General features: G+C 39.3%; 1 protein-coding gene and 1 pseudogene across 50 annotated transcripts in view; one reads left to right on the top strand and one right to left on the bottom strand.

Annotated features, from left to right (window-relative positions):
* Positions 1-26524, bottom strand: part of ABI3BP (ABI family member 3 binding protein) — a 166227-nt gene extending 139703 nt beyond the window's left edge. For all 50 annotated transcript variants that reach the window (XM_021293209.2, XM_021293214.2, XM_021293218.2 and 47 more), the window contains exon 1: positions 26343-26524. In XM_021293209.2, coding sequence (XP_021148884.2) covers positions 26343-26421 — 79 coding nt within the window. In that variant the 5' untranslated portion in view covers positions 26422-26524. The remainder of the gene's footprint in view (positions 1-26342) is intronic.
* On the top strand, positions 9586-10998 carry LOC135579401 (histone-lysine N-methyltransferase SETMAR-like; annotated as a pseudogene).
* Positions 26525-27275: the final 751 nt, after the last annotated feature.

Below are 27275 nucleotides of genomic sequence, written 5' to 3'. Positions count from 1 at the left end.
TGTGAAAAATAGTGTTCTAATATCCAATCTAAACTTCCCCTGGCACAAACTGAGGTAATTTCCTCTTGTCCTATCACTTGCTACCTGGGAGAAGAGATCGCCACCACCATGCTGCAGTCTCCTTTCAGGTAGTTGTAGAGAGTGAGAAAGTCTCCCCTGAGCCTTCAGGCTGAACAACCCCAGATCCATTCACCACAACTCTTTGGGTCCAGTCATCCAGCCAGTTCTTTAACCAGCACAGTGTGAACCTATCAAAGCCATGAGCTGCCGGCTTCTCCAGGATAATGCTGTGGGAAACAGTGTCAAAGGTTTTACTAATGTCTAGGTAGACAACATCAATAGCATTTCCCTCATCCGCTAAGCAAGTTACCTTGTCACAGAAGGACACCAGGTTACTCAAGCAGGACCTGTCTTTCATAAACCCATGCTGACTGGGCCTGACCACCTGGCTGTCCTGTACATGCCACATGACAGCACTGAAGATGATCTGCTCCACAACCTTTGTTTCCACCTGCATCCAATAAAGGATGCTGGTAATCTCTCTTTTCCTCTCCTTTGAGATCTAGCGACAGTGTCTGCTCGATGCTCTTCTAAACGTAACTATCTTCTATTCCTTCCATAAGCTCCTTACTTACTATTTCCTTCTCTCCACACAGCAGAAGTTCCCCTTGCTGAGAGGGCCCACCTCAGCAAGAGCGCTCTTCTCCCTTTCCTGTTGAAGATGCAGCCTGACTCAAATTGCAGCACAAGGTCAGGTACACAAACAGTCTTCTTCATTATTGTTTAGCAACAACACAAATGCCACACTTCATATGACTAAAACACATCCCCTTCCATGGGCTGTGTGCATTCCAGAATAATTGAAATCAAAGAATGAATTTTAACTGTTAAAACAATACCTATAAGAGGCTGACCAGTTTCTGGAAGTGTACAGACAGAAATGGAGCAGCCAAGACCAACACTGACAAGTTTTTCTCTACCAGATGTCAAAACAGACTTGAGCATCAAATCGAAAATTTCACAAGAAATCTGTGGAAGTTAGTATGCTACAGAAAACTAAATTTACACATGAGGTTTGTGTCTCCCTAATGATGCATCTTAGTGTACAGTTACTTTACAGCTCAAAAAAAAAAAAAAAAAAAGAAGAAAAAGCAATGGATCCCTTTGTTATTATTTCTCTTATTACTACATCTTATTGATGTGGAATACTATTTCAACATCTCCTAATTACTTTCTACCTGAAGATCACTTAGCTCATGCTAACTGATTTGAGTGACAGTCGCATTCTCTCCAGTGAGGTGTCCTCAACAGAATTATGACCTGCTCTCATTTTGCCCAAGGTAAGAGTGACCACTACACTGAATCATGTACTCTCTTCTGTCACTAGTACTACTTTAGCAGCAAAGGTCCCCAACTGAAATAAGAACCTGAGTTTGCTGGGAACCATAACTGTTCAGTGAGGGCACTTGAAAGGCTACAGGAGACAAAATCAGAGATCAATGAGGACAGAAGGAATTCAACCAGCACAGAAAGTGCTCTCTGATGTGGCAGAGCTATCAATGCATGGTAGATCATTCTTGGTATGGACTCTTTGTAGGGGATGACATCTCTCCCCAAAGCAGGTCAATGTGCTGCTTAGTCATCAATCCAGCTCTTCTGCCTGCCAACAGATTAGCACTCCAACATCTTTCCAGAAGCCCTCGCACTCTTCCAATGCCCCACTTTTGTGCCCACCTACACACAGTATATTTCTTAGCACCACACTGTAAAAATAGGAACAAAAGAAGCCATGAAGCAACCATCTTCTTTATAGCTGAGTACATTAAAATTAATATTTCTTATAGAATTAAAAAAAAAATAAATAAAGGTTAAAATGTTCCAGAATCAGGCAAGTCATGGGAGTTCAAAGGAGACCTGGACCCTTATGAACATGTTCAAGCATTTCCCGAATCTAAAAGGAAAACGCAGCTTTGTGTAGGAGACTGTAAGCCCAAGTCCACTACACTGGTCAGAATTAAAAACAAACAAAAAGCAGACCATGAAAACGTAACAAAATGCAACTCATGTCAAGGCCTGTGAGGAAGGATTCACTTGGAATCCTTGGAGCAGACAAGAGGTACACAGGGGGGTCACAGCAGTGCTGAGGGGCCTCTGCAGCCAGTCAGGGAGAGCCTAATGCTATGTGCTGCACAGACGCTGCCAGTCTAGTCAAGACAGGGACAGCCTGGAGCAGTACAGATATAATAGACTTCATATCAATTACCTTGGTAAATGAGAACTAATTTCAGGAGCACATGAGCACAATAGATTTCACTTGTGTTGATCTCAGAGTATTTTGAACAACTAACAGGGAAAACAGGCATTCCCATTCTAAGTCTAATCTCTGTCTTGGCCACCACTCAGATAAATATGCATTAAATGTGATTAAATGGACAAGAAAAGTCACTGAAACTTGATTACAATACTGTGATAAGAATGTATTTGATTTTGAGAAAATAACATTTTCATACTATAATTTTAAAATACCTTTTTTACCCCTTCTCCTTGATGAAAGGGTCAAAAGATAAAATAGATGCCCTATAATTCCAATGCAAGTTGATTTTGAAAACACCTTACAAACAGAAAAGAACGCTTACAAGCACAAAACAAAGCAAATCAAGGTTGAATTTTCCTAACTCATATTAATTTCTATCAGCTTTTGGCATGTGTTATTGAAACCCTCATCTTGAGTATTTGCATTTGTGGAGTAATTTTTTTACATTGAGGCCACCTCCTAATGGAAGATCCTGGGACCTGCAACTACCTCTGAAAAAACATCTTTCCCTCCATGCTGATCTGCAAGTATTCTCATCAACAAAAGTCAAATAATGGCCAAAATCAACAAGACAAACCCTGAACATCATATCTGAATTGAAAGCACTATGATAAGTGCATCAGACCACTTGCAATGTTAGAATTACTCCAGGGAAAGGACTCTTTCCCTAAAAGGGAAGACTTTTTAAAACAGCCTAATGAATCAGCTGCATCATGAGGGAATCATACACTGATAACTCTTCAGAAAGAAGAAAATAGCTACAAATGGTCTGAAGAATCCAGCTGGGAGCACCATACTTTGGCTAGTTGGTAAAGATAAATGGTCACATATATGCGACAGGAGCCAAGAACAAATAAACATTGAAATTTTAGAAAAAAATAACTCTAAATTACCTAACTGAATTTCACATCTTTAAAATGTGAAAGCAGCTACAGAAAATACTGTAAAAAATATTCAGCTGAACTCCTGTCATTCAAGCTTTGGATCCAGCAGAGGTTATGTGAAGCATCTCCTTTTTCTTATCATGTTAATTAATCATAGAATAACAGAGGAAGAGAGGGGAGAATTCATAAGTGCTGTTACCATCTCTTATTCATACCAGCTAGTTCTAAATGATGGTCCATATTTAGCTACAAGACAAACTAAGAAGTCCAGTTTTCACTTTCTACCTTCACAGCAAAAGTTCAGTCAAAGACCTTTGGTCTAACGTCCCCCTAAGAAACCACCACTGCAAAGCAGTCTGGAAAGGTGAAAGAGCAACTACTAAGAATAGATATATATAATTCCTTTGCTATTTAATAAATGGAGAGAGGTAAGGAGATAAACAGAAATGGTTCACTGGGGTGGCTGCATTAAAGCAGTACTTTTTCAGTAACTCAGTGTTGGGGACAGTGGCATTTTCAAACTATGAAAGAAAATAAAACCACCTGAGAGTTTGCTTCCCAAAAGAACAAAATAATTTTGTTTCAGTAACAGAGAATTAAAGCCTTTGAAATTCTGTGTCCTATGCCCCACTATATCATTATGATATCGTTGGTAACAACAGATGCAGAGTTAGTAAAATTACCAGCCGGTCTGATTTTCCTCTCAGGGAACATGAGAGAACTTGGGTGATGAGGTGACTGGAATGTGAATTAACTGGCTCTTTTCTGTTTCTGCAAAAAACCCAAAATAGATCTTGTCCCTGTCAAATAAAGTAACTTCAGCTGAAGAACAATATTTCTCTCTCCAACTTAAGATGACATGTCAACATCTGGCTGATAATTTACTAACTGGTAATTAACACATTCAAAAGTAACCCTGAGGTGCTGATATAGCAACCAGCTTCAAGAATGATATACAAGTGGAATAAACTTTTTTTAAATTTTGAAATAAATTCAACTTGGCAACTTTTGCTTGCTTCACTGAAGACTCCATAAAAGCAATACTGGGTCAAGGTATCACTTTCACTTATTCTATGATACTACTGGTGCACTCTCAGTGTATTCTGCCTCTCTTGACCAAATACAGTCCTATGTTTTTGTTTGGTTGTGATTTTTTGTTGGTTTTTGTTTGTTTTGTTTTGTTTTATCCATAGAGTCAAAAGCCTTGAACTCTGCCCTACAAAACTAGAGGGTGAATACAGCTGTACTGTATTACAGCAAATTTGTCTTTGTCATCAGAATTCCTTTTGCCTTACATTGAAACTGTTCGTTTTTCACTATTTCAGAGGGTATGAAGGCAAGACCTAGCACTGCCTCCCAGAGTGCTAGACAAATGAAGCATGCTTTAAGAAAATATATTATCACCATATATTTGTGAACACAACCTCACAGCATTCAAATCGTTCACAAAAGCACTTTCATTTTCCAAATTTGGTACCACAGTACCACCAGCCAAGTTTTCAATGATAATCTGACACTGTGAAACTTTATTTTTGCTATTTCAGATTTTTATATTTACTTTGGCTCACAAACATGGAGAAATATTGTTCGTTTGGCTCAAAACCCAATATAGCTTAAAATGGGAAACATTTTAAAATAGTTCTGTTTCTATGCAGTAGAATAAACAAGACACACTTCTAAGACAGCCAACACCATAGAATCACTGAATAATTTAGGGTGGAAAGGACTTCTGCAAGTCATCTAGTCCAATTCCCTGCTCAAAGCAGACCTGATGAGATCAGGTTGCTCAGGGCCATGTCTAACTGAGTCTTGAACACCTCTAAGGAAATAGATTCGACAACTCTGGATAACCTGTTCTAGTATTTATCATTCTTGTGGTTTAAAAAAAAAATCAGTCATATATCTAACTGGAATTTTTCATGTTCCAACCTTGTTATATTGTTGTGCACATCTGCAGAAAATCAACTGTCTTCTTTGTATCCTCCAGTCAGGTAGCTGTGGACAATGTTAGATCATCTTTCTCATCACAGATTACGCCAGCACTCCTAGCTACAAAACGCACATTAATAAACACTCTGAACGACGAAAATAAGTCCCATACAGACCATACCCTTAACAAGGGCAACAAAGAATATCTTATTGAGAGAGGGTAAGCTAAGAGCATTGCACACAATTTTGTCATTTACAATTGAAGCTCCCCAGTTTTTGTTTGTTTGTTTGTTTATTTGCTTATTTGTTTCAAAACATTAGTATGTGTGGCAGTTGCACACACCCCAATGAGGTCTAGAGCTTTCAATAGGGCAGGTGATGGCTCTTTAGTGCCTTTCCTGCCCCACTGTGCCTGTCCTCACATACACACCTCGGCTGGTGCCAACAGTCACTCCCCCCACCCCAGGGGCACCATGACTCCTCATGGACACCTCCCGCTAGCTGGGGGAGCAGAAGGGGACCATATGTCAACAGACAGGGTTCTCATCCAGCAAGGTGCCCAGGCCCAGAAAAGCTTCTGGACTATGCTCGTGATGACCGCAGTGAAATCCAAATCCAGCTAGGCTTAGCCAACCCAGGCAAGCGATTATTTCTTCTGGGTACCCTTGAGTCAAAGAGGCCTCTTCTTTTTGTGAGCATGAGCATGCTGTGGATCATTATTCTTGTGTGGTCGTATGATAATAATATCCCCAACTGGTATGTCAAACCTGCAATTTATTAAACGTTGCTGGAGTGCTGAATAATTTTGGACAAACCCCATTTCTAGTTGGCTCTCCACTAAGCAGATCTGGTTAGAATAAAGTCTGCTTGGAGCTTATAGCCTGCCTAGATTGATTTCTGGGGTGCCTCCATGACAGTATGCCTACACCCCGTATACTCCTAAACTCTGTACACAAGTCTAACACTGCTTCAGAAAAACAGGCTCTCAACAAGCAACATTTAACTTTGCAGAACACATACATGCACACCTGTCTACAAAAGGAGTCTAAATTTTGTTCACAGGATTTCTTTGCTCAGGCAGCTTCCAGAAAAGATGAAAAAAACCACTGTTATTCTTAACTATGGACCAACACTTATTACACTGAGATCCATTGGCAAATTTTTAGGGTTAAGCAACCGGGAAAGTTTCAGCAGTACAATTCCTGTTCCAGTGCTAACACTATTCTTAACCCGAGTTTCTCTGCCCCCAGGCTATTGATTCTCTGAATTTCAAAGTCATTCGTTGATTCAAGGAAGAAGGAGGAGGAGCAGAAGCAATCATTTTATTTTGAAATGCTACTTTTTCCACTTGCAATGACACTGTCTAATACAGAAATTGTAGGTTTTTTTCTTATTTTGACCATGGTGCTTGATAGATAGAATAAAGATTTATGATCAAGGATTATTATTGATACCCAGGAACTAGTAATTGATTCCACCTTATTAAGTTTTTAAGTTAGCACCTCTTTTCGACTCCCACTGTCAGAGTAGATGTGATAGCACAACCTGTCCTACGACTTGCAGTAATTTAAAAGAGAAGAAAAGACATCACCAAAGAAAGACCCAAACAACCTAAATTCCATCTAACTTATGATGTCTACTAGGACCGTTAGATGCCTCTCAAGAAAATCTACGTGTTAAAGACCCTTAATACTGGTGTTTGGCTGAAGCCCCATCCCTTCCAGTGCCCTTTCTCACAGCAGTCTTTCCAGATTGCTGAGACCTCTTCCTTCAGTTCCAATTCATATTTAGTTTTACTAATGCTAATCTGAACAACCCTCTCTGTTTTTAAGGATATAAACTAAATAGATACTTCTCAGAGAAACTCGTTAAGAGCATTTATATTACAAAACTGAACAGTTTTTAACACTCCCTTTGCCAAGTCCTCTCTAGTTATCACTACAGTTCAGAAGTGAGTTAACCAGCTGTAGGTTGCTATTTAGGCCTAGTAAGGACAATGCAGAGCTAAAAATATACCTATCATCAATTCCAGCTTCTACATATCTACATAAAGCAATGTACAAAAAGGAATTTATTATTTGTACGCTGCCGTCTCTCTCACCTGTTTTCAGGTCATTCAGACACTTCTTTTTTGTCCCACTTGCTTCCTTTTCACTATCTCCCTCACAAGGCTCCTTACACATATTGGTTTAAAACTATTTTTTAATTGGAATATGTACAGTAACTGTCCTTATTTTGGAGCTAAAAGTTAAAAAGAGCCTGGATTTAAATGTGGGATCCTGCTTCAGTGGTCTACCAACCCTCATTTCTAGATTTCTTTCTGCAGCTCATTTCCCATTATTTGCTAAAATGGCAAACAAAAGTGAAAACAAGCAAGAAAACTGTTGTTTGAGAATAACCAAGTCTGCAGCACTGACAGAAAAGGGAACCGGACTTAAACTTCTGAAAACTTCTTTGGATAGAGTTCAAACAACCTGTCCCTGGCTCATGTCATAAGATATTGTTTTATTTTTCTTTCATTTCATAGAAAATTCTACTCCCTTCCTTGCTCAGTCATGAAACTTACTTGTGTTTAAATGTCAAATACATGTGCTAAATATGTAAAAAAAAATTAACATCAATCTATTCAACATTTTTGCAGGGTAGGGACAGAACAAAGCCTATCATTATTTTCTATATTTTCTCCTTCATGATGAACCATTTTTTATGAATATTACTTTTCAAATCAACAGCACAAAACACACAAAACTTAAAGGCAATGAAAAAACTCATTGTTAATAAAACAACCTCACTCAAATCCTTATTTCAATTTAGATTATGGATCACTTATTTGCACTAGGATAAAGCTTGATTTGCATCTGATATAATTATGATCTCCAGGGCATTGTTCTCCTGGCTTTACTCCCAGAGCTAGTTGTTTGTTGCTGTCTTTTTCCAGACTGCCTTGGCATGTCTTTTTCTGGGCTGATGCAACTCCACCTGGACAGACCTGATGAGACAGTGACTGCATTTTGCCCAGAAGAGCTGGTCTTTCCGATCCTGTCTCCTTCTTCTGTCCAAGGAAATAGGTCCAAGGCAACTCCATCCAAGCTGAGCCATGAAGCAAACTGTATCTTGACCAAAAAACCTGACAGATTCTGCATGAAGATATTTGATAAAGGTGTATAGAAGACTGTGAGGAGCAAGAAAATCTTCCAGGTTTTCTAGTTCTAACTCCCTTTCAAGACTTCAAAGAGCACCAGCCAATACAAACACTAAAAGAGAAATGTGACCTTCAGACGTGACCGCATGTAGGGTAGTCATATTTTAGAGCTGATCAGATGAATAAAAACGCGGACTTTAACAACTGCGTCTCACTAGGGAAATCTCAACAAGATACTAAGAACTTAAGCAGATGAGGAATTCAGATGCTGTTGGTCTGGCTCTGCCCACAACTTATAAATATTAATAGATTGAAGTGATCAGTATTAAAGACTGTGGACCTGAATGCAACAAGTTTCTTAAGAACATGTTCTTTGGCAGGCAGTGCTTAGCACTACTGCTGCCATTACCTATTCAAAAGCAGGCACTGTTTACATCACCACTCCCTTAATCCACTGCTCTTCTGGAAATATCAGTGCATTTTTGAAGAATTAAAAATCAAAGGTATAATGAAAAACAGTATCTGGAAGTGCATTTGCTTCTGAGAGAAGAGTGAAGATACTATACTTTACAATCCATGATATTATCATTACCAAATGCACAGATAATCTGCTACATGGATTGATGCAAACCCAAACTGCAGTGAGGTTCTCACATTGTAGTGGTCATTTTACATGTGACCACTATGTATTACATCAGAATACTTTTTTTTTTTTTTCAATGCCTATCTCTTGGATTGATTTGCTGTGTAACTGTTCATCTGTGTATCTTTTGAAGCACTTTGGGAGGTGTCAGATTTAAAAGAAAAAGAATATGAAAAAACTGATAATAACAAAGTGTCATTTGTACTGTGTCAGAATAAGACAATTTTGAATTAATGTTAAAGAAAAACCCCAAGCGGTATTAAATTGACATTTGCATGTTTATCTATATACTTAGAACAAAAGAGGTAATCATATACTAAAATCCTCATTCTGTAATAAGTATTATCTTACTTGTCACACACCAAGCAGCTGAAAGAACAATGGAGTCTTTAGGTCAGTGTTCTGTAACATTGAATTAGATGTTTTCATAGCTAAATTTGTTTTAACTCCTTCTCTGATTAGGCACATGGTTATATCTTAAGGACAAAACTGCTTAAAGATAGGTTGGTGCAAAAGTAATAGTGGTTTTTGCATTGTTGAAATTTGCCATGTGATATTGTAATACATTCTTAAAAATGTGGTTACATTATACATCATTTGAATGTGCTTTTCTTGCTTTGTTTTTTTCCTACTGACTTATTACTTGCTGGTTTTTTTATGTTTATTTTAGACTATGGAAGTGATGTCAGACAAAAAGCAAATTTGAGCTATTTTCTTATTAGAGTTCAAAATGGGTCATAAAGCAGCAGAGATGACTAGCAACATCAACAATACATTTAGTCCAGGGAGTGCTAGTGAATGTACAGTGCGGTGGTGGTGGTTCAAGAAGTTTCACAAAGGAGACAAGAGCCTTAAAGGTGAGGATCGTAGTGACTGCCCATCAGAAGTTGACAATGACCCCTTGAGAGCTATCATTGAAGCTGACCCTCTTACAACTACACACGAAGTTGCCAAAGAACTAAACACCAACCATTCTATGGTCATTCAGCATTTGAAACAAATTGGAAAGGTGAAAAAAATTGGTAAGTGGTTGCCTCAGGAACTGACTGAAAATCCAAAACATCATTGTTTGGAAGTGTCATCTTCTCCTATTCCAGGCAACAACAATGAACCATTTCTTGATTGGATTGTGATGTGCAAGAAAAAGTGGATTGTATATGATAACCAGCAACAACCAGCTCAGTGGCTGGACTGAGAAGCTCCAAAGCACTTCCCAAAGAGAAACTTGCACCAAAAAAAGGTCAGGGTCACTGTTTGGTGGTCTGCTGCTGGTCTAATCCATTACAGCTTTCTGAATCCTGACAAAACCATTCCATCTGACAAGGATGCTCAGCAAATCCATGAGATGCACCAAAAACTGCAATGCCTGGAGCCGGCATTGGTCAACAGAAAGGGCCCAATTCTTCTTCACAACAACATCCAGCTACACATCGCACAACCAACACTGCAAAAGTTAAACGCATTGGGCTACTGTGTTTTGCCTCATTCACCGTATTCACCTGACCTCTCATCAACCAACTACAAGTTCTTCAAGCATCTTGACAACTTTTTGCAGGGAAAACTCTTCCACAACCCGCAGGATGCACAAAATGCTTTCCAAGAGTTTGTTGAATCCCAAAGCATGGATTTTTACACTACAGAAATAAACTTATTTCTCGCTGGCAAAAATTTGTTGATTGTAATAGTTCCTGGTTTGATTAATAAAGATGTGTTTGCTGTAATTACTTTTTCACCAATATAGACAGTTAGCAAGGTTTGCAATCTATACTAACAGAGTAATTTTGAAACCAGAATGTATTAATACTTCAAACTCTTACATTGTAAACTAGTCTCAGAATCACCATATTTAGGTATGTTTCAAGATTGTGGCCTTCTCTACTATAAATCTGAAGAACTGGCACCCAGACCTTCTATGTACAAATCTTCACTTCTTAAAAGATCTCTTACCAAACAAAGCCCTGGGGGAAAGCAATAGGAATAAGCTCTGCTCCGTATTTGTGAAGAGCAAAAGTTACATAAAATGTAGCAAAGAAAATATAGCTCGAAAACAGATAAAAGCAATGAAGCTCTTGAACAAACTGCCTTGGGAACAAGCACAAGGGTGTCAAAATGACTTCAGGAAGTCAGTTTCAGCCCTGTCTCTCTTTGTGGAAATGAATACTTTGCCACTTGAAGGCCATCATTTTTTCTCCCATACCTCTAAGTACGCGTCATAATGCTTGAAGAAGGGTTCACAGTATCACAGTATGTTTGGGACTGAAAGGGACCTCAAAAGATCATGTAGTCCAATCCCCTGGCTGGAGCAGGAACGCCTAGGTGAGGTCGCACAGGAACATGTCCAGGCGGGTTTTGTATGTCTCCAGAGAAGGAGACTCCACAACCTCCCTGGGCAGCCTGTTCCAGTGCTCTGTCACCCTCACTGAGAAGTTTTTCTCAAATTTAAGTGAAATCTCTTGTGTTCCAGCTTGATCCCATTATCCCTTGTCCTATCATTGTTTGCCACCGAGAACAGCCTGGCTCCATCCTCGTGACACTCACCCTTCATATATTTATAAACATTAGTAAGGTCACCCCTCAGTCTCCTCTTCTCCAAGCTAAAGAGACCCAGCTCCCCCAGCCTTTCTTCAAAAGGGAGATGCTCCACTCCCTTAATCATCTTTGTTGCCCTACGCTGGACCTTCTCCAGCAGTTCCCTGTCCTTCTTGAACTGAGGGGCCCAGAACTGGACATAATATTCCAGATGTGGTCTCACTAGGGCAGAGTAGAGGGGAATGAGAACCTCTCTCGATCTACTAACTACCCCCATTCTAATACACCCCAGGATGCCATTGGCCTTCCTGGCCACAAGGGCACAGTGCTGGCTCATGGTCATCTTGTTGTTCACCAGGACGCCCAGGTCCCTTTCCCCTACGTTGCTCTCTAATATGTAATTTCCCAACCTGTACTGGAACCTGGGGTTGTTCCTGCCCAGATGCAGGACTCTACACTTTCCCTTGTCAAATTTCATTAGGTTATTCCCCGCCCAACTCTCCAGCCTGTCCAGGTCCTGCTGGATGGCAGCACAGCCTTCTGGTGCGTCAGCCACTCCTCCAAGACTAGTGTCATCAGCAAACTTGCTGATAGTACACTCTATTCCCTCGTGTAAATCGTTAATGAATATATTGAATAATATTGGCCCTAGTACTGACCACTGAGGCACTCCACTAGATACTGGCCTCCAACTAGACTCCGCACCATTGACTACCACTCTCTGGCTTCTCTCCTTAAGCCAGTTTGCAACCCACCTCACTACTCTATTGTCTAGGCCACACCTCCTCAACTTAGCTGTGAGGATGCTGTGGAAGACTGTGTCAAAGGCTTTACTGAAGTCAAGGCAGACCACATCCACCGCTCTGCCATCATCTATCCACCTTGTTACATTCTCATAAAAGGCTATGAGGTTGGTCAAGCACGACTTACCCTTGGTAAAGCCATGCTGACTGCCCCTAATAACCCTCTTATCCTTGATATGCCTTGAGATGGCACCAAGTATAAGCTGTTCCATTACTTTCCCAGGGACAGAGGTGAGGCTGATCAGTCTATAATTACTCGGGTCCTCCTTCTTGGGGTTTTTGAAGACTGGAGTGACATTTGCTTTCCTCCAATCCTTGGGCACCTCTCCCGTTTCCCAAGACTTGCCAAAGATGATGGAGAGCGGTCCAGCAATTACTTCAGCCAGCTCCCTTAGCACCCACGGATGCATCCCATCTGGACCCATGGATTTATGGATGTCCAGACTATTTAATTGCTCCCTAACCCAGTCCTCATCGACTAAAGCAAACTCCTCCATTGACCTGGCTTCATCTGGGGCCTCAGGGGTACAGGGCTCCCCAGGACAGCCTCCAGCAGAGTAGACAGAGACAAAGAAGGCATTCAGTAATTCTGCCTTCTCTGGATCTTTTGCCACCAGGGCACCCACCCCGTTCATCAGTGGGCCTACATTGCCTCTGGTGTTAGTTTTATCTGCTATGTATTTGAAAAAGTTCTTTTTGCTGTCCCTGACCCCTCTTGCCAGCTGTAATTCTAAGGAGGCCTTGGCTATCCTAGCTGCCTTCCTACATTCTCTAACAGCAGCCTTATATTCCTCCCAAGTGGCCAGCCCCCGCTTCCATGACCTGTAAACTCTCCTCTTCTGCTTGAGCATACCCAACAGATCCCTATTCAGCCACGCAGGCCTCCTGGCTCCCTTCCTTGACTTCCTACATGTAGGGATGCTCTGATCCTGAGCGTGGAAGAAGCAATCTCTGAATGCAATCCAGCTATCTTGGGCCCCTTTTCCTTCAGGCAGTCTTGCCCATGGGATTTCCCCCAGCAATTGCTTGAAAAGGCCAAAGTTAGCCCTGCTAAAGTCTAGGGTTGCAATTCTACTTGCTATTCTGTTCCCACCACCCAAGATGCTGAACTCCACCATCTCGTGGTCACTGCAACCCAGGCAGCCCTCAACCTTTACTGCTTCGACCAGACCCTCCTTGTTAGTAGGTTGAGATCCAGCAGTGCACCTCTCCTATTCGGCTCCTCCACTGAGGAGGGTTGCCCTCCTCAGTGCTATGCTTGAATTCAAATATCCTACTTCCTTTCTCTAACACGTAGATATTTAAAATCCAATAAAGCATGATCTCTTCAGTCTATAGATGAGCATAAGAGAACCGTCAGGGAGAGGCAAGATTAATTTGTCATGTGAGAATGAAAAATATCTCAGTGCAATTGGTTGATTAAGGGCAAGAAAAAGCATCCAGGAAACTGCAAGCAAGCTGTGCAGCCTAACCTTGGTCACCAGGAACAGATGGTCACGCACATGCACATGACAAACAAAGTGGTGATTCAGAACAGCCACCACAAATTTACCAAGGCCCGAATATGTCCGTCAAACCATAGAAATGCAGACTGGAAGGGTAGATTACAAGCAGATGGAAAACTGGTCTCAAAGAACAGCAGTCAGTGGGTAAAAGTCCAGAGTCCCCGTTGACAGTCTTCCTGGTTCTTGAGAAATCTCCACACTAATTCCTGAACTCGTTTCAGTGCTTAAGAACGGTTTGTGATTTGTGTACGCTTGGGAAAGAACTTGGGTTGGGCAAATAAAACAAGGTGAGTTGTACATAATGATAAGCTTTCAAATTGAAAGATGACACACATTCAGAAACAGGTACCCATCAAGCTACCTTCCTAAATCATCTTTACGGAATGACAGTGCAATTAGTGAGACAGACACTGCTGCACTCCTGATGTATCAATGAGTTTGAATGGTTTGTTCCTCTTTTAAGATTTAATATTTAAGTAAACACATCCATGCCCATCTCTTGAGAATGACAGTCCATGCTCTGGTTTAGTTCATAGGTTCTCAAAAGATCAAATAAAAGGTATCTAAAATAAGATATCCTTGAACAGTATCTCCTCAGAAGGTAATGCAATAATCTATTTCTAGAAGAAACATCTAGAAACTGAAAAGTACAATCTGCCAATTATATTGAGATTGCATAAGTAGCGACCATGCCCATGACAGCACATCTAACAATTCTTAAACGTGTGCAACCATCATATGATCACACAAAGTACCTGAGTTCTTTGCTCAAAATCTTCTAACTTCCAAGACATACAGGACTTCAAACTGTGCAAAGATTAATAGCTTTGGATGCGCACTTGGCAATGGTGCTCGCAATATTCTGTTTTAACTTTGGAATAAGTTCCCCAGTTTTCAGAGGCAGACAGCTGATAAAGTAATTAAATATCTGAAGCATATACAAGAACTCTTAGGTGTTGCTGTATATCACACGCTAATCTCAGAAAGAATAAGCAAACTTCATGACTGAACAAAACAAGCAATCAAATATGAAATGCTGTTACGCTTTGAGAACTGCAGTCAACACATTCAAGTCTATCATCAAAACTTTTAACTGGTTATTCCCTTTCAGGTTAGAAAGCTATAGAAGCTATAGACACAAACCAAAAAAAAAAAAAAAAAAAAAAAAATTGCTCAGTGTTTCCGACAGAGCAGTGAAAATAAAGTGGTTTCACTTATGTTCTTGGTCTCCAAACTGAACGTTCTCGCATATATCTATGACACTAGCTGGATACAGCCGAGTCCTGTAGGGGTTTATTCCAACTGCATATAGTTTTTCCAGCTGGAAAATTTATCTCATCTTGCACCATTAGGATGAGATAGATCTCAAGACTGATTACCTGGCTTGTTTAAGAGAAAAAAAAAAAAAAAAAAGTAACAGATTGAGAAAAATCACAGGTGACCCTTTTAATCTTCTATTTTGTTCCACATTCTGAGTTTTCAGAGATCAAAGGAAAGTTTCCACAGTTCAAGCAAATACCTGAAGAAAGAAGCATCAGACTTCCAGTAAGTCTTTAATCAAAGAGTGTGAAAATAGAAATCACTAATACGATAAATACTTGATTATTTTTTAAACTAATATTGAGTTTCAAAATGGGGCAGAAATCCTTTTTTTTTTCCTCAGCACTATGAACATGCTGCGAGACAGAAGCATTGTCAACCCATCTTAAAAAAATGAAAGTATGAAGTAAATTGTTCTAAATCAATGGATTAGAGAAAAAAATGGAAAACAAATATATTTATACTAAGTATATATGCAAAATAAAAGCTATGTGTGTGAGTAAGGGAGTTCTAACGTACGTCATAAATTCTTATTTTTGCTACTTCCAAAGTGTTTCATCTGTTCTCCCACCCATTTCCCTTTGTACCCAGGATATGGCAGACAATAGAGAGTTTACGTTGTCCAACTCTATTTCCAGATTCTGTATCCATTACATCACCTGCTCCATTTACACCACATTGCCTTTTATCTACAGAGATGAAAGAAAACAGCAGGGAATAATGTCTATTTCTAATCCATCTTTCTACATCTATATTTACAGGGGTTTTTTTGTTTTGTTTTTAATTCTCCATCCAGTGTTTTATTGAAAGAAAAATTTCAATTAAAAAACCACTATCAGCTATACAAAAGGAAGGCTTATGCTAATTTTGGGGCAGGATAAGGGCATGTACACCTACACACAGACCCATCAGCTAGGCAATATGTGTATAACTGACTTTGCTTTTTTACTTGTACTTCATTCAAGCATGTATCCAATTGTTGATGGAGAATTTATGGTATGTAGAAAGTTATATCTCTCTCATCACTGATCTTGTAACCCAGTGTGTAGTAGGTTACATTAATTCTTAAGGAATGTTCTCTGACTTAAGAGTGTATTAAGTAATAAATATTGCTTCACAACTAAAGAGTTTTCAGATGAGATGATCTTTCCCATGCCAGTTTTGTTTGACAACTGATAAATGTTTTAGCACTACAAAAGCAAATTAATGGAGAAAAAAACCTCAACAAAATAACCACCCAAAAAACCCAACAAACAACAATGACAAAACAATCAACAACAAAACAAACAAAAAACAAAACCCCACCAAACCAACCCACAAAAAACAAAAACAAAACAAAAAACCCAAACAAACAAAAAAACCACACACATACAAAAAAACCCACACAAAACTTCCTACCCTAGAAAAGCCAGGTCATGGGAAAAAATATTCAGAATCACAGTATCACAGTATGTTTGGGATTGGAAGGGACCTCAAAAGACCATCTAGTCAAATCCCCCTGCTGGAGTAGGAACACCTAGGTGAGGTCGCACAGGAAAATGTCCAGGTGGGTTTTGAATGTCTCCAGGGAAGGAGACTCCACAACCTCCCTGGGCAGCCTGTTCCAGTGCTCTGTCACCCTCACTGAGAAGTTTTTTCTCAAATTTAAGTGAAATCTCTTGTGTTCCAGCTTGATCCCATTACCCCTTGTCCTATCATTGTTTGCCACTGAGAAGAGCCTGGCTCCATCCTCGTGGCACTCACCCTTCATATATTTATAAATATTAATAAGGTCACCCCTCAGTCTCCTCTTCTCCAAGCTAAAGAGACCCAGCTCCCTCAGCCTTTCTTCAAAAGGGAGATGCTCCACTCCCTTAATCATCTTCGTTGCCCTACACTGGACCCTCTCCAGCAGTTCCCTGTCCTTCTTGAACTGAGAGGCCCAGAGCTGGACATAGTATTCCAGGTGTGGTCTCACCAGGGCGGAGTAGAGGGGAAGGAGAACCTCTCTCGATCTACTAACCACCCCCATTCTAATACACCCCAGGATGCCATTGGCCTTCCTGGCCACAAGGGCACAGTGCTGGCTCATGGTCATCCTGTTGTCCACCAGGAGCCCCAGGTCCCTTTCTCCTACACTGCTCTCTAGTATGTAATTTCCCAACCTATACTGGAACCTGGGGTTGTTCCTGCCCAGATGCAGGACTCTACACTTTCCCTTGTTAAATTTCATTAGGTTATTCCCTGCCGAACTCTCTAACCTGTCCAGGTCCCGCTGGATGGCAGCACAGCCTTCTGGTGTGTCAGCCACTCCTCCCAGCTTAGTGTCATCAGCAAACTTGCTGATAGTACACTCAATTCCCTCCTCTAAATCGTTAATTAATATATTGAATAATATTGGCCCCAGTACTGACCCCCAGTACTGGCCTGAGTTTTCTTCATTGAAATTTGGCGTAAGTAGGAGCATCCATTTCCTTTTTGTGGTGAAGCATTTGCAATTTTTCTTCACGCTAATACTATGAACAACCTTACATTCTCTTCAAATACATATACTCATAACATATGATGTCCACTGCTCATTTCTGTAAGCATTTCCGAGTGGAATGGGAACACAACAAACATTTGTTACCCTATTGAGAAACTCTGCTTTCTAAGAATACATTTCTGCATGTTAACTACATAATAATGCTTTTATCAGCTACTATTTGACCATGATACTAAAACTGGGAGCGTAGAGGGGGTCTGATAAAAACCTGGGAAATTAAAACAAATAATTTTTGACACAAACCATTTACAAAAATGAACTAGATCCCACAATGATTTTGTGTGTGCACACATGCCTCTGTGTGCTAGAGTCTGTGTAAAATCATTCTCATTGCTTGCTTACTTGTTTGCAAGTTCAGTCTAAGTATAAATCTTCCACTGGAGAAAAAAATCATGAAATCTGTCCAAAATTCAAAACAAGTCTGCATAATCAGTATTTGAATTCTGTTAAAAAAAAAAATTAAAAAAATCTTATTTATGAGGTTTGTACAAAGACTTGATAAACAGACAACATAAATTAACTACTACACCATCACCAATTCAGTCACAGCAGATTTATCACCTACAAAGGAGCACTGAATAATCAACGCAAGCAAGGAGACATTTTATTAGAATTACCAGATTTTGCCTTCCTCATAATTAAAATAAAAAACAAGAAGAAAGGCTGAAGACCTGCAATATTTATGCTTGTCATAGCACAGCTAAAAGCGGGCTCTCATCAGTAAGGAAGCAAATAATGGGTTGTCAACATGGAACAATTTCATAGTTGTGTTCACAAGAGTAAATAGCTGTTAATAAGCCTTATGATGAAGAAAAGAGATGTGTTGATTTAAGATGAACATGTAACCCCTTCACTTTTACCTGAGACAGCTCTTCATCAAACTAAGAGAATTCACAGTTCTCAAACCTGACTGCAGCCATTTCCCTAACTGTGTAACAAGCTGTGCTTTAGCATACACCATGCTATAAATAAAAACTGTGCTCTGCCATTTAATCCAACCACTTCAGTGTTTGTGTGAGCCAGAGATAATGGAACTCTGCCAAAATTTCCAGGTCAGACAATACATTTATCTTCCTATTATTTGTATCGCAAAGCTGAATTTCTGACTAACTTTGAGATTATTGCACCCATTCCTTTATTTTCAGCATATGCTTGTGCATGTTGTACAGACATACTGAGATTTAAAAAGAAAAGTGATAACTGATAAGGTCTGAAGTCTTGCATTTTTCGTGTTCATGTGTAGGCTTGAATTATGGTAATGAGGAAATCAAAACTGCCAGAAAATGCTTTCACTTCAAAGCAGAAAAAAAACCTTCTGGGACATTCCAAGTTTATATATTTGTATTCTTGAACCAACCACAATTTTATGTGTTCTTAAATGATTCCAGACTTTTACATCATAGAAAGAAAAAATAGAGTGGATAATTAATATAAAGCAGAGGCAAGCAGTTGACAAAAGGAGAAAAGATTTTTCCCTATGCAAATTCAAAAATTTTGTTATCCCCAAATTCACTGCCAGTCCTCTAAAATTGGCCAGGTTCCCAAAGTATTAATTATGTAAACTCATATCAAGCACTCTGTGGCCATTTATAGATTCATAAACTAATGTCACAACTGCTGGAGATACAAAAGAATATTACAGCCTTACTGATTTATTGTGTCGTGGTTTTTCTGAGCAGATTTCAAGAGTAATGCAAAAACTTAGAACTATAAGCAAATGCAGAAATAACCCTACAAAAGACATTCCCTCACACTTGGAGAGTCCATCTTGCAATTGACTCTCTGTCTTTAATGATAGCACTGAGTTACAATCCCTTACTAAGTACAGACAGTAACACTCTACTGTTAGCACACCACACACATACACAAAAAAAAAAATAATAAAAAAAAATCACATCACCCACATAGGTTTAGGTACTTTGGGTTTTTTGAAGTGGATTTAGTCACATGGAGCCTTGCTGCCTTGACGCATTTGTTCAAGATAAATAGGATTTGCATAAAAATCACGACTCTCTGGAGACATTCAAAACCCGCCTGGACATGTTCCTGTGCGACCTCACCTAGGCGTTCCTGCTCCAGCAGGGGGATTGGACTAGATGATCTTTTGAGGTCCCTTCCAATCCCAAACATACTGTGATACTGTGTGATACTGTGACTACAATTAGCCCAAGAAAAAACTGTGGTTTCACTTGCCTCATTTATTTTTCTTTCAGAAAACACTCTAATTAATATTTAATCATTAGAGAGTGATGGATCTCAGCAACAACTCTGGGGTATTTTACAAAACAGAGGTTAGATTTTGTCTACCAATCTCTGAACAAATGCAGCAAATGCTCCTGTCCAGACTGGGAGAAGACTAGCTTTATTCTAACAAAAAAGCATTTGTTATTCCCCTGTCTTTAGATCTAGTATTTCCAGCAGATACTGCCTCAACTCTTTACCAGCATTTTATTCACCAACTCTGAAGTGGTGAAGACTCTGGGTTGATATTCTTAATGTGACCATCCTTACCTCACCTGGATATCTGCATGTTCTGATGACATCACTTTGGTTAAGCAAAGAGTGCAAAACCATTTAATTCTGGTGACCATAAAAACTTCATCAACAGTGGAAATTCACTTGGTCATTCAAAGCTTGATCCATTTTTTCTTCACCTCGACATGACACACAGTGGTTTGCTCATGTACGGAGGCTTAGTGTTGATTTAGACAGAGTATAAAGCCATATGACTGGTATGTTTTGACGGGCAGCTGTGCTTGGTAAGTTGTCCCAGGCCTTGAGCACACAAAGGTTTGCTTTATGATGATGTCAGTAGTTATCTTCATGAACACTATCCTCACAGTGAAATAACACAGATATATATTTCATAAAGCAAACATTACATACATGTTTGTCTGTATTGTAGAAAACATAAGTTCTAAATAAAGGCATTTGAAATAAGGCCTGTTAGGCAATCTTGGATGGCATCTGGCCCGCTTCCTCTTCCACTGGCTTCCCTCTTCCACTTGGGAGCAAACTACAGACTGGGCTGCTTTGCTAATGGCACCTACTTTAGGCCACTGCCTTTCCAGACCACCAATACTTGCCTCTCTTCACACCTAAGATTTAATATAACATTGCTGCACAATCCATGCCAGTGAGTCTCTGACCACCTCCTGCAAAAGACAGCAGTGAAGAACACTCCACAGTGACAAATTCGTCTTGCTTACCAACAATTTCAAGTCTGCACTTGATTTCTGCAAGGAAAAGAAATCCACCAGGAGCTGTATGAACAGTTCTGACTATGGCGGGCCACTGCTGGCCATGTTTTCTCCCTGGAGCAGATAGAGCTTTCTCTTTGCACATGCAATGTGTAGTACACAGCTGGTAATTCCAAACACTCCAGAGAATTTTCAGAATCATTGACCTTTCACAGTACCAACAGGTAATAGATACACAGACTATACTAGCCATATACAGTAGGTCTGGGCAAAAAGCAGCCACAGGATTTAGCCTATAGCTCTCCCCTTAAGTGCGTTATGTAGCTTGTCCTGCTGGAATGGTTAGATACAAAAGATTATTTGGAGGAGGACTGAAAAATAGTATTCAGAAACAGATACTTGGGAACATTAAAATGAAAATGAAGAGGTGGAAGGTTATACAGATTATCCAGCAGTGAGATCATTTTAGAGGCGTTCATATGCTATGGAATTTAATCCTGGCAGAATCCACCCATATGTATCATCACACTGTCACACCACTGCCTGTGCCAGCAAAAAAAAAATGGAAATCTGGTATTACAGATTATCTTTGAACTATGAAGCCTGACGTTCAGTACCAGATTTTGATATGTTTTTGTGTGATCCTAGGACACAAGTGTCTGCATGATAAGATAACTTTGATTAAATGAGCAGCTCTAATGGCAACATTCTTATGGGTTGTTTTCATTTTCAGCAAAGAACGAGACAAATTTGCCATGACGTATCTACTGACTGAAAACCCTAGCCACTCAATTATATCAAATTAATAAGCACTTTGAAATTTCTTATAGGACTTTTTTGTCATTTATGTACCATTAAACACGAGAGAAGAATTTTGCACAAATCAAATTAATTTTGCACTTCTCTTTCTAGACACCAAAAAAATGAAGTTCAATAATTTAGTCCAAACTGGGCCTCCTTCATTAGAATATGTTTTTCAAAGATTAATGCGTTGTGTATTTTGAAAAACAGTTCCCAGAAAGCTGTTTTGTAAACCATGGAGAAAGCAACATATAAACCACATGTTATTTCACTCCTTTTGTGATAATTTGATACGCCAGCTTCATCACATGTTCAAAAAACTCCAACTTTCAGACTTTCCCATCTTACAAGCTCTGTCCTGCTATCCTACAGCTACCAAAAGGGTGCTCTTGGAGGGTGAGGGTGGGTATGTGTGCAGCACAAAAGTTTAAAGATTAAGGTTTGGCTCTTGCAGTATAGTGACAGTGATACACTGAAATAACTGAACATTATTTTAACTGCTTGACACTAATAAGTGAAAACACATGCCGAGTTTAACCTCTCATTAGGAAGAAATATTACGTAACATAGCACAGCTAGCAAATTTAGCTATGAATAAAATTAGCCCGTTCCTTTCACAAATGTCAATGGTAAGTTTGGAAGCATACTGTAAATACAGCATTCACTCTCAAAGGGATGTCAGTTATAATTACCATGAATACAAATCTTAGCTAGTAGTTATCTACAGTATTTTCTAACACTCCTGTTTACTTACCAAAGAAAAAAAAAAACAACCCTTGGAGTAAAACTATTGTTTTTCCTACTTATCCCCACGGTTGACAACCATAGAAACAAGAAAGATTTGGATCTGGTTTTCCCTACAAGAGTCTGTAAATCAGGCTCTTTCACATGGTCCCAGAAGGAATGTCAAGTCTGTAGTCTTTTTCCTGAAGAAGGCAGCAACCAAGAGGAAGGTGAATTAAGGTCTCCTGAGTGCTTCCTGGAAAGCAGAACAGGACAAGCCTGAATCCTGGAGAGCAGAACAAGTATGAGCCTGAATTCCTATCTACCTGATGACTAATTCAAATAGTAGGAAAACCTCAGAGGTCAGAACATGGCGGGGGGGTGGGGTGTGGGTCTGGGGGGGGAGGCAAGGAATGGGGAGGAACAAAATCCCACACATTCAGACTCTTCTTTTTAAAAACTTCATAAAACTCTAAGTGTACAAGAAGGGATCAACCCCAAACTCTTTTCTGCTCCAACAAAGAAAAACAGAACATGAAGCTAACACAAAAGCTATCAGAAACAGAGATTATAGTGAAAAAGTGCATTTCTGTGCACACCTGTGTTGTAACTGGAAAGTCAACTGGCAAAATCAAAACCATGAAATGCTGTTTTACCAAACACTAAGAACTTGTTCCACAACTGTTGCCTTCAACAAATTTGTATCAGGTCCAGCTGGGAAGACGCCAGTGAAACACAGTTTACAAGGCAGTACATCTTGTGGATTATGTCCTGTAACTTGTTTATTCTTGGTTCTGTGGCTCTGCTTTTTCATCTCACTCTCAGATGCTCTGCTTACCAACTCCTTCTGTAAAGACAAGAGTTTTTGTTTGTACTCAATTCCTGTCTAGAGAGACAGTGCTGCATCCTTCAAGCGTGGAATGTTTCTGTTTGGCAGAACCATACAAATTAGAGAAAGCATGACAAGTTATAACTCTGACACCAAGGCATTGCAACTGTTTCCAGCCATCATTAAAATGTTTCACGTACAACTGTGTTGAACTGAAGAATTATGTGTTGGATGGCACTGGCATAGTGGCATGAGGGAAGAGACAAAAAGTGGGTGGAAAATGTACAAGTCTCTCTCTTATGAAAAAGAAACCTTTAGAAGCTGGACAGGGTTGAAGGAACAGTGGCTAAAATACGTGATAAAAGACCATCCCTCATCGTACCATCACTTCCCACCCCTTAGATAGTCTCCACAGGCACTGACTACAGAATTTTCTTAGCTGATCCCTCAAACAGAAACTCATTAAACACAAACATAACTGTAAAAAAGGCATTGCCTCCACAGTAAAACAGAATACTCACCAACCTTTCCTTTCCAATCACATTGCTTTACTTACGTCTGTAAGATCTTAATGTAAAAAGAGTCTGAATTAAGATACAGCTTATAACTGCCTCATCACTTGTCATTTGCTACAGTAAAAGGGATAAAGAACTGCAAGGAAAAGGGTGTTCACCTTCATTTAGGGCCCTACACTAGGTCCAGATATCAGTAGAGGCCTATTTTCTCTACAGGCTATTATAATGCAGGATACACAGAAGCAGTGCAGACTTTCTACTGGAAAATTTAACTGACATTTCCATGATTTTGACTACTTGAGTCATGGTGGTATCATTTCCAAATTATTCATCTACCAGTGCCTTAATTTTTGAAGTAAAAATAATTAAAGAAATAATTTGTCAATAAAGAACACTCTTTTGAGAACAGCAATAACTTTGTCATTCTAGTCAAACACACACTTATGTAGGCGAAAGTGTAAATAAATATGAGAAAACTGAGTTATATGTGTTTCAGCCCCCTGAACAGTGTATTTTCACACAATTTCTCAAATAGCTCTGGAAGCCGCTGACATCCAAAGCGTGTACTGTCTCTGTTCCTTTGCAGCTGCAGGAGGCAAGATGTTCTTTCCACCTTGTATCACTGAAAGGAAATCCCAGTCCACGAGACAAAGGATCAAGGCCTCCTGGAGAGAAGACTTGAGCGCTAGAATTCCAAAGCAGTGGTAAGAATGGCAAGATTCACATTGAGAACCTGTTCACAGGAGTACCTGCAGCACTAACCAAAGCCAGTTTGCCAAAATTGTTCTCCCTCAAGTTATGAAATTGATTCCACTGCTCCCCACAGAACACGACTGACTCTGGAGACTCAGTTACATAGTTTGTGACTTGAAGAGCACAGGAATTAACGGGATTTTAAGCTTGCTTAGCAGGCTGGAATATCTCTCTTAACAGAATACTAGCACTAAGTATCACCATCTTAAAAATACCTTAAGATCAAATTGTATTCTTTGCTTATGAAAAAATTCTGTACTCCCTGTCAAAAAACAGCATTACAGAAAAACACAATCCTTCAAACATTTCCAAATAACACCTAGGTACTTGTTTTTTAGATGCAGTCCAATGTGAATAATAACCTGAGAGACAGCTGCATACAGAATAATTAAGACTGATCTTTCAGCACTGCGATGGAAGAATCTTTAAAGAGCTTTTTCATTGAAAAAAAAAAAGTTTCCACCTGCAGCTTTGTGCATTTGGCAAACAGCACTTCACTTCTGCAATGTTATTTTAGGACAGGAAAAAACAGGAAAAATCCTAGAGTTAGTCTCCCATTGACTGCAGTGGATCAGTAGCTTTGCCTGAATTTCACAGTTAACATAAATTTACAGCTAATGTTCTGGGCCAGTGAGCAGAAAGTCCAGTGAAACCATTTAAAAAGACAAGCACTAGAAAAGTTCCTTCCTCAAATAAGGTAATGCATTAAAGGTTGCTTTCTGATCAACATAATCCTCCCCTATGAAAACTTGGCTATGCTAGTTTACCTATAGATTGCTTTTTTGATAAAAATATGGTCTTACAGTCTGCTTGACTTGAACAGTAACTGCATATCTATCTGTTACTCACAAATTACTCATTGCCTCACTGTCAGCAGTATTCGGAAAACTCGGCATTGGCTCCAAAAGATGAGCTTTAAAGAAATTTAAAAATCACTCCTTCTCTCCAAAATACTTTTGTGTTCCCCATCTATGAAAGAGAACCTCCTAGAAAGCCCTCAAAGTGCTGGTTTCTTAAAAAACGTTTGCATAAGGAACTAAATCAGAGCTTCCTTTCTAAAAGTTAGTGGTTGCAGGAGACTGCAGATGTAAAATGCATTACAAAGCACAGTGGACTCAGGCAAGCACTTCCACAAAGTGAGAGCAAGACGTGCAGTACAGAAACAGTTGTGAAAGTGCTGTTTTAATGCCAAGGTACTGCAAAGTGTTTTATGACCTAGATATAGAAATATTCTTTTCACTTTATGCTATGACTGTTCTTCCTGTCATAATAGAATACTAGTAAAATGCCAGTGTTACAGGGTCACATTAGCAAGGAAGAAAAGAGATCCTGCCAGCTTTGCAAATCTACTGTACTTCCAGAGTCAAGGAGAAAGGAATAGTTAACAAAATATTCACACAGGCTTGGAGGATTTTTGCCTTCTTGTTGAAATTTTAATAAGTCGTATTTCTCTCCCTCAAAATGCATACAGCCTGACCTACAAAAGTCAATTGTTAATGAATTGTTAAGGATGGATATAAAGGGAAAGTATAAAAGTTCTTTCAAGACAGAACTGAAATTTTCCACCAATAACACAAGGTGCTTTTAAGTCACATTTTCTTTAAAACCTTAAACCACAAACCTACACAATGCTGTCTAAATAATTATGAAATAATTAAATACAGTTATTTTGTTTCATGGTACTTCTCACTAGAATTACAAGATACCAGAAAAACAACTGAGCTTGTTTTATTCAAGAGCTTTAAAGTTACTTTCTTGTACCTGGACCTTGCTCTGCTGACTGATCTTCTTCCATCTTTTCCATTATCTTTAATCATTCCTAACATCTTGAAAGCAAATTTCCATGGTAAAACATAAGCATTAAAAAAACAAAGAGCCCCACAACAGAAAAACAAACAAAAACCCAGAAAGTTGTCATAGCTACTTGCCTCTTGGCAATTTCTGAGCATTTCCCAGGTTTAATGCAATATATCCACAGAAAAGGAGAAAGACCAATCTTGACATCATGGTCACAAACCCAACCTCGCACTGGGAATGATTCTGACAGGTATCACACAAAAGTACTGCAGCTGCATTTAAGTGAACTGTTCTCTCTGTGACAAGAGGCAGCAACACTTTGACACAAGCTTAGTTTACATAGTGGGAGGAGACAGGATGACATCATTCTCTCCCACTGGATAAGGAGAATTAGCATTGCAAAAAAATAAAAATATTATCAGGCTCCCCCTACAATAATGTTCTGGGGTTTGTTACAAGGTTTTTCCACCACTCAGGATAAGAGATTATTGTTTAATCACTTAACTTTCGTGCAAATAAAACCAGGAATATCAAAACTTATACAAACTGAAAACTAATCTGAGAGACATTTTCACTGTTTCATCCAAGAAAACTGGACTGAAAATGCAAAAATAACATTTGTAATACTCAGAAAACTGTTTGCTATATGGAAGTCAGTATTTTTGCATTCTCAAGGTTTTGCTTAAGATTAATTTGGGCTAGATGTGGCTTTCATGCAGGCAAAAAAAACCACTAGTTTCATGTGGCATGACATTATAAACAGGTATGATAAATATTTATCCGCAAAAGATCTGTCTTTGAAAAAACTAAATGTGGTTTGTTTGTTTTCCACTCATATCTGATTTTAGCAATTTAAAAATATTTTGTATTTTCCCCTTTTATACATGTCTGGTGAGCCAGTGGACACAGTGCACATTGAAAGCAATAAGGCAGTGCTTCTTCTTCCAGGGGCTAGATCCTCTCACCAGTTACATAACTCCAAATGAAAAAGAAATTCCATTACAAGTTGTTTCACTTGATGTTTACAACGTGCCGACTAAGCATCGAATTTGGTCCTACTAACA

This window comes from Columba livia, chromosome 1 (genome assembly GCF_036013475.1).
Source record: "Columba livia isolate bColLiv1 breed racing homer chromosome 1, bColLiv1.pat.W.v2, whole genome shotgun sequence".
In the NCBI taxonomy this organism is placed as follows: Eukaryota; Metazoa; Chordata; class Aves; order Columbiformes; family Columbidae; genus Columba; species Columba livia.
The sequence above is the reverse complement of the archived record's forward strand: the minus strand, read 5'-3'. Positions and strand labels throughout refer to the sequence as shown.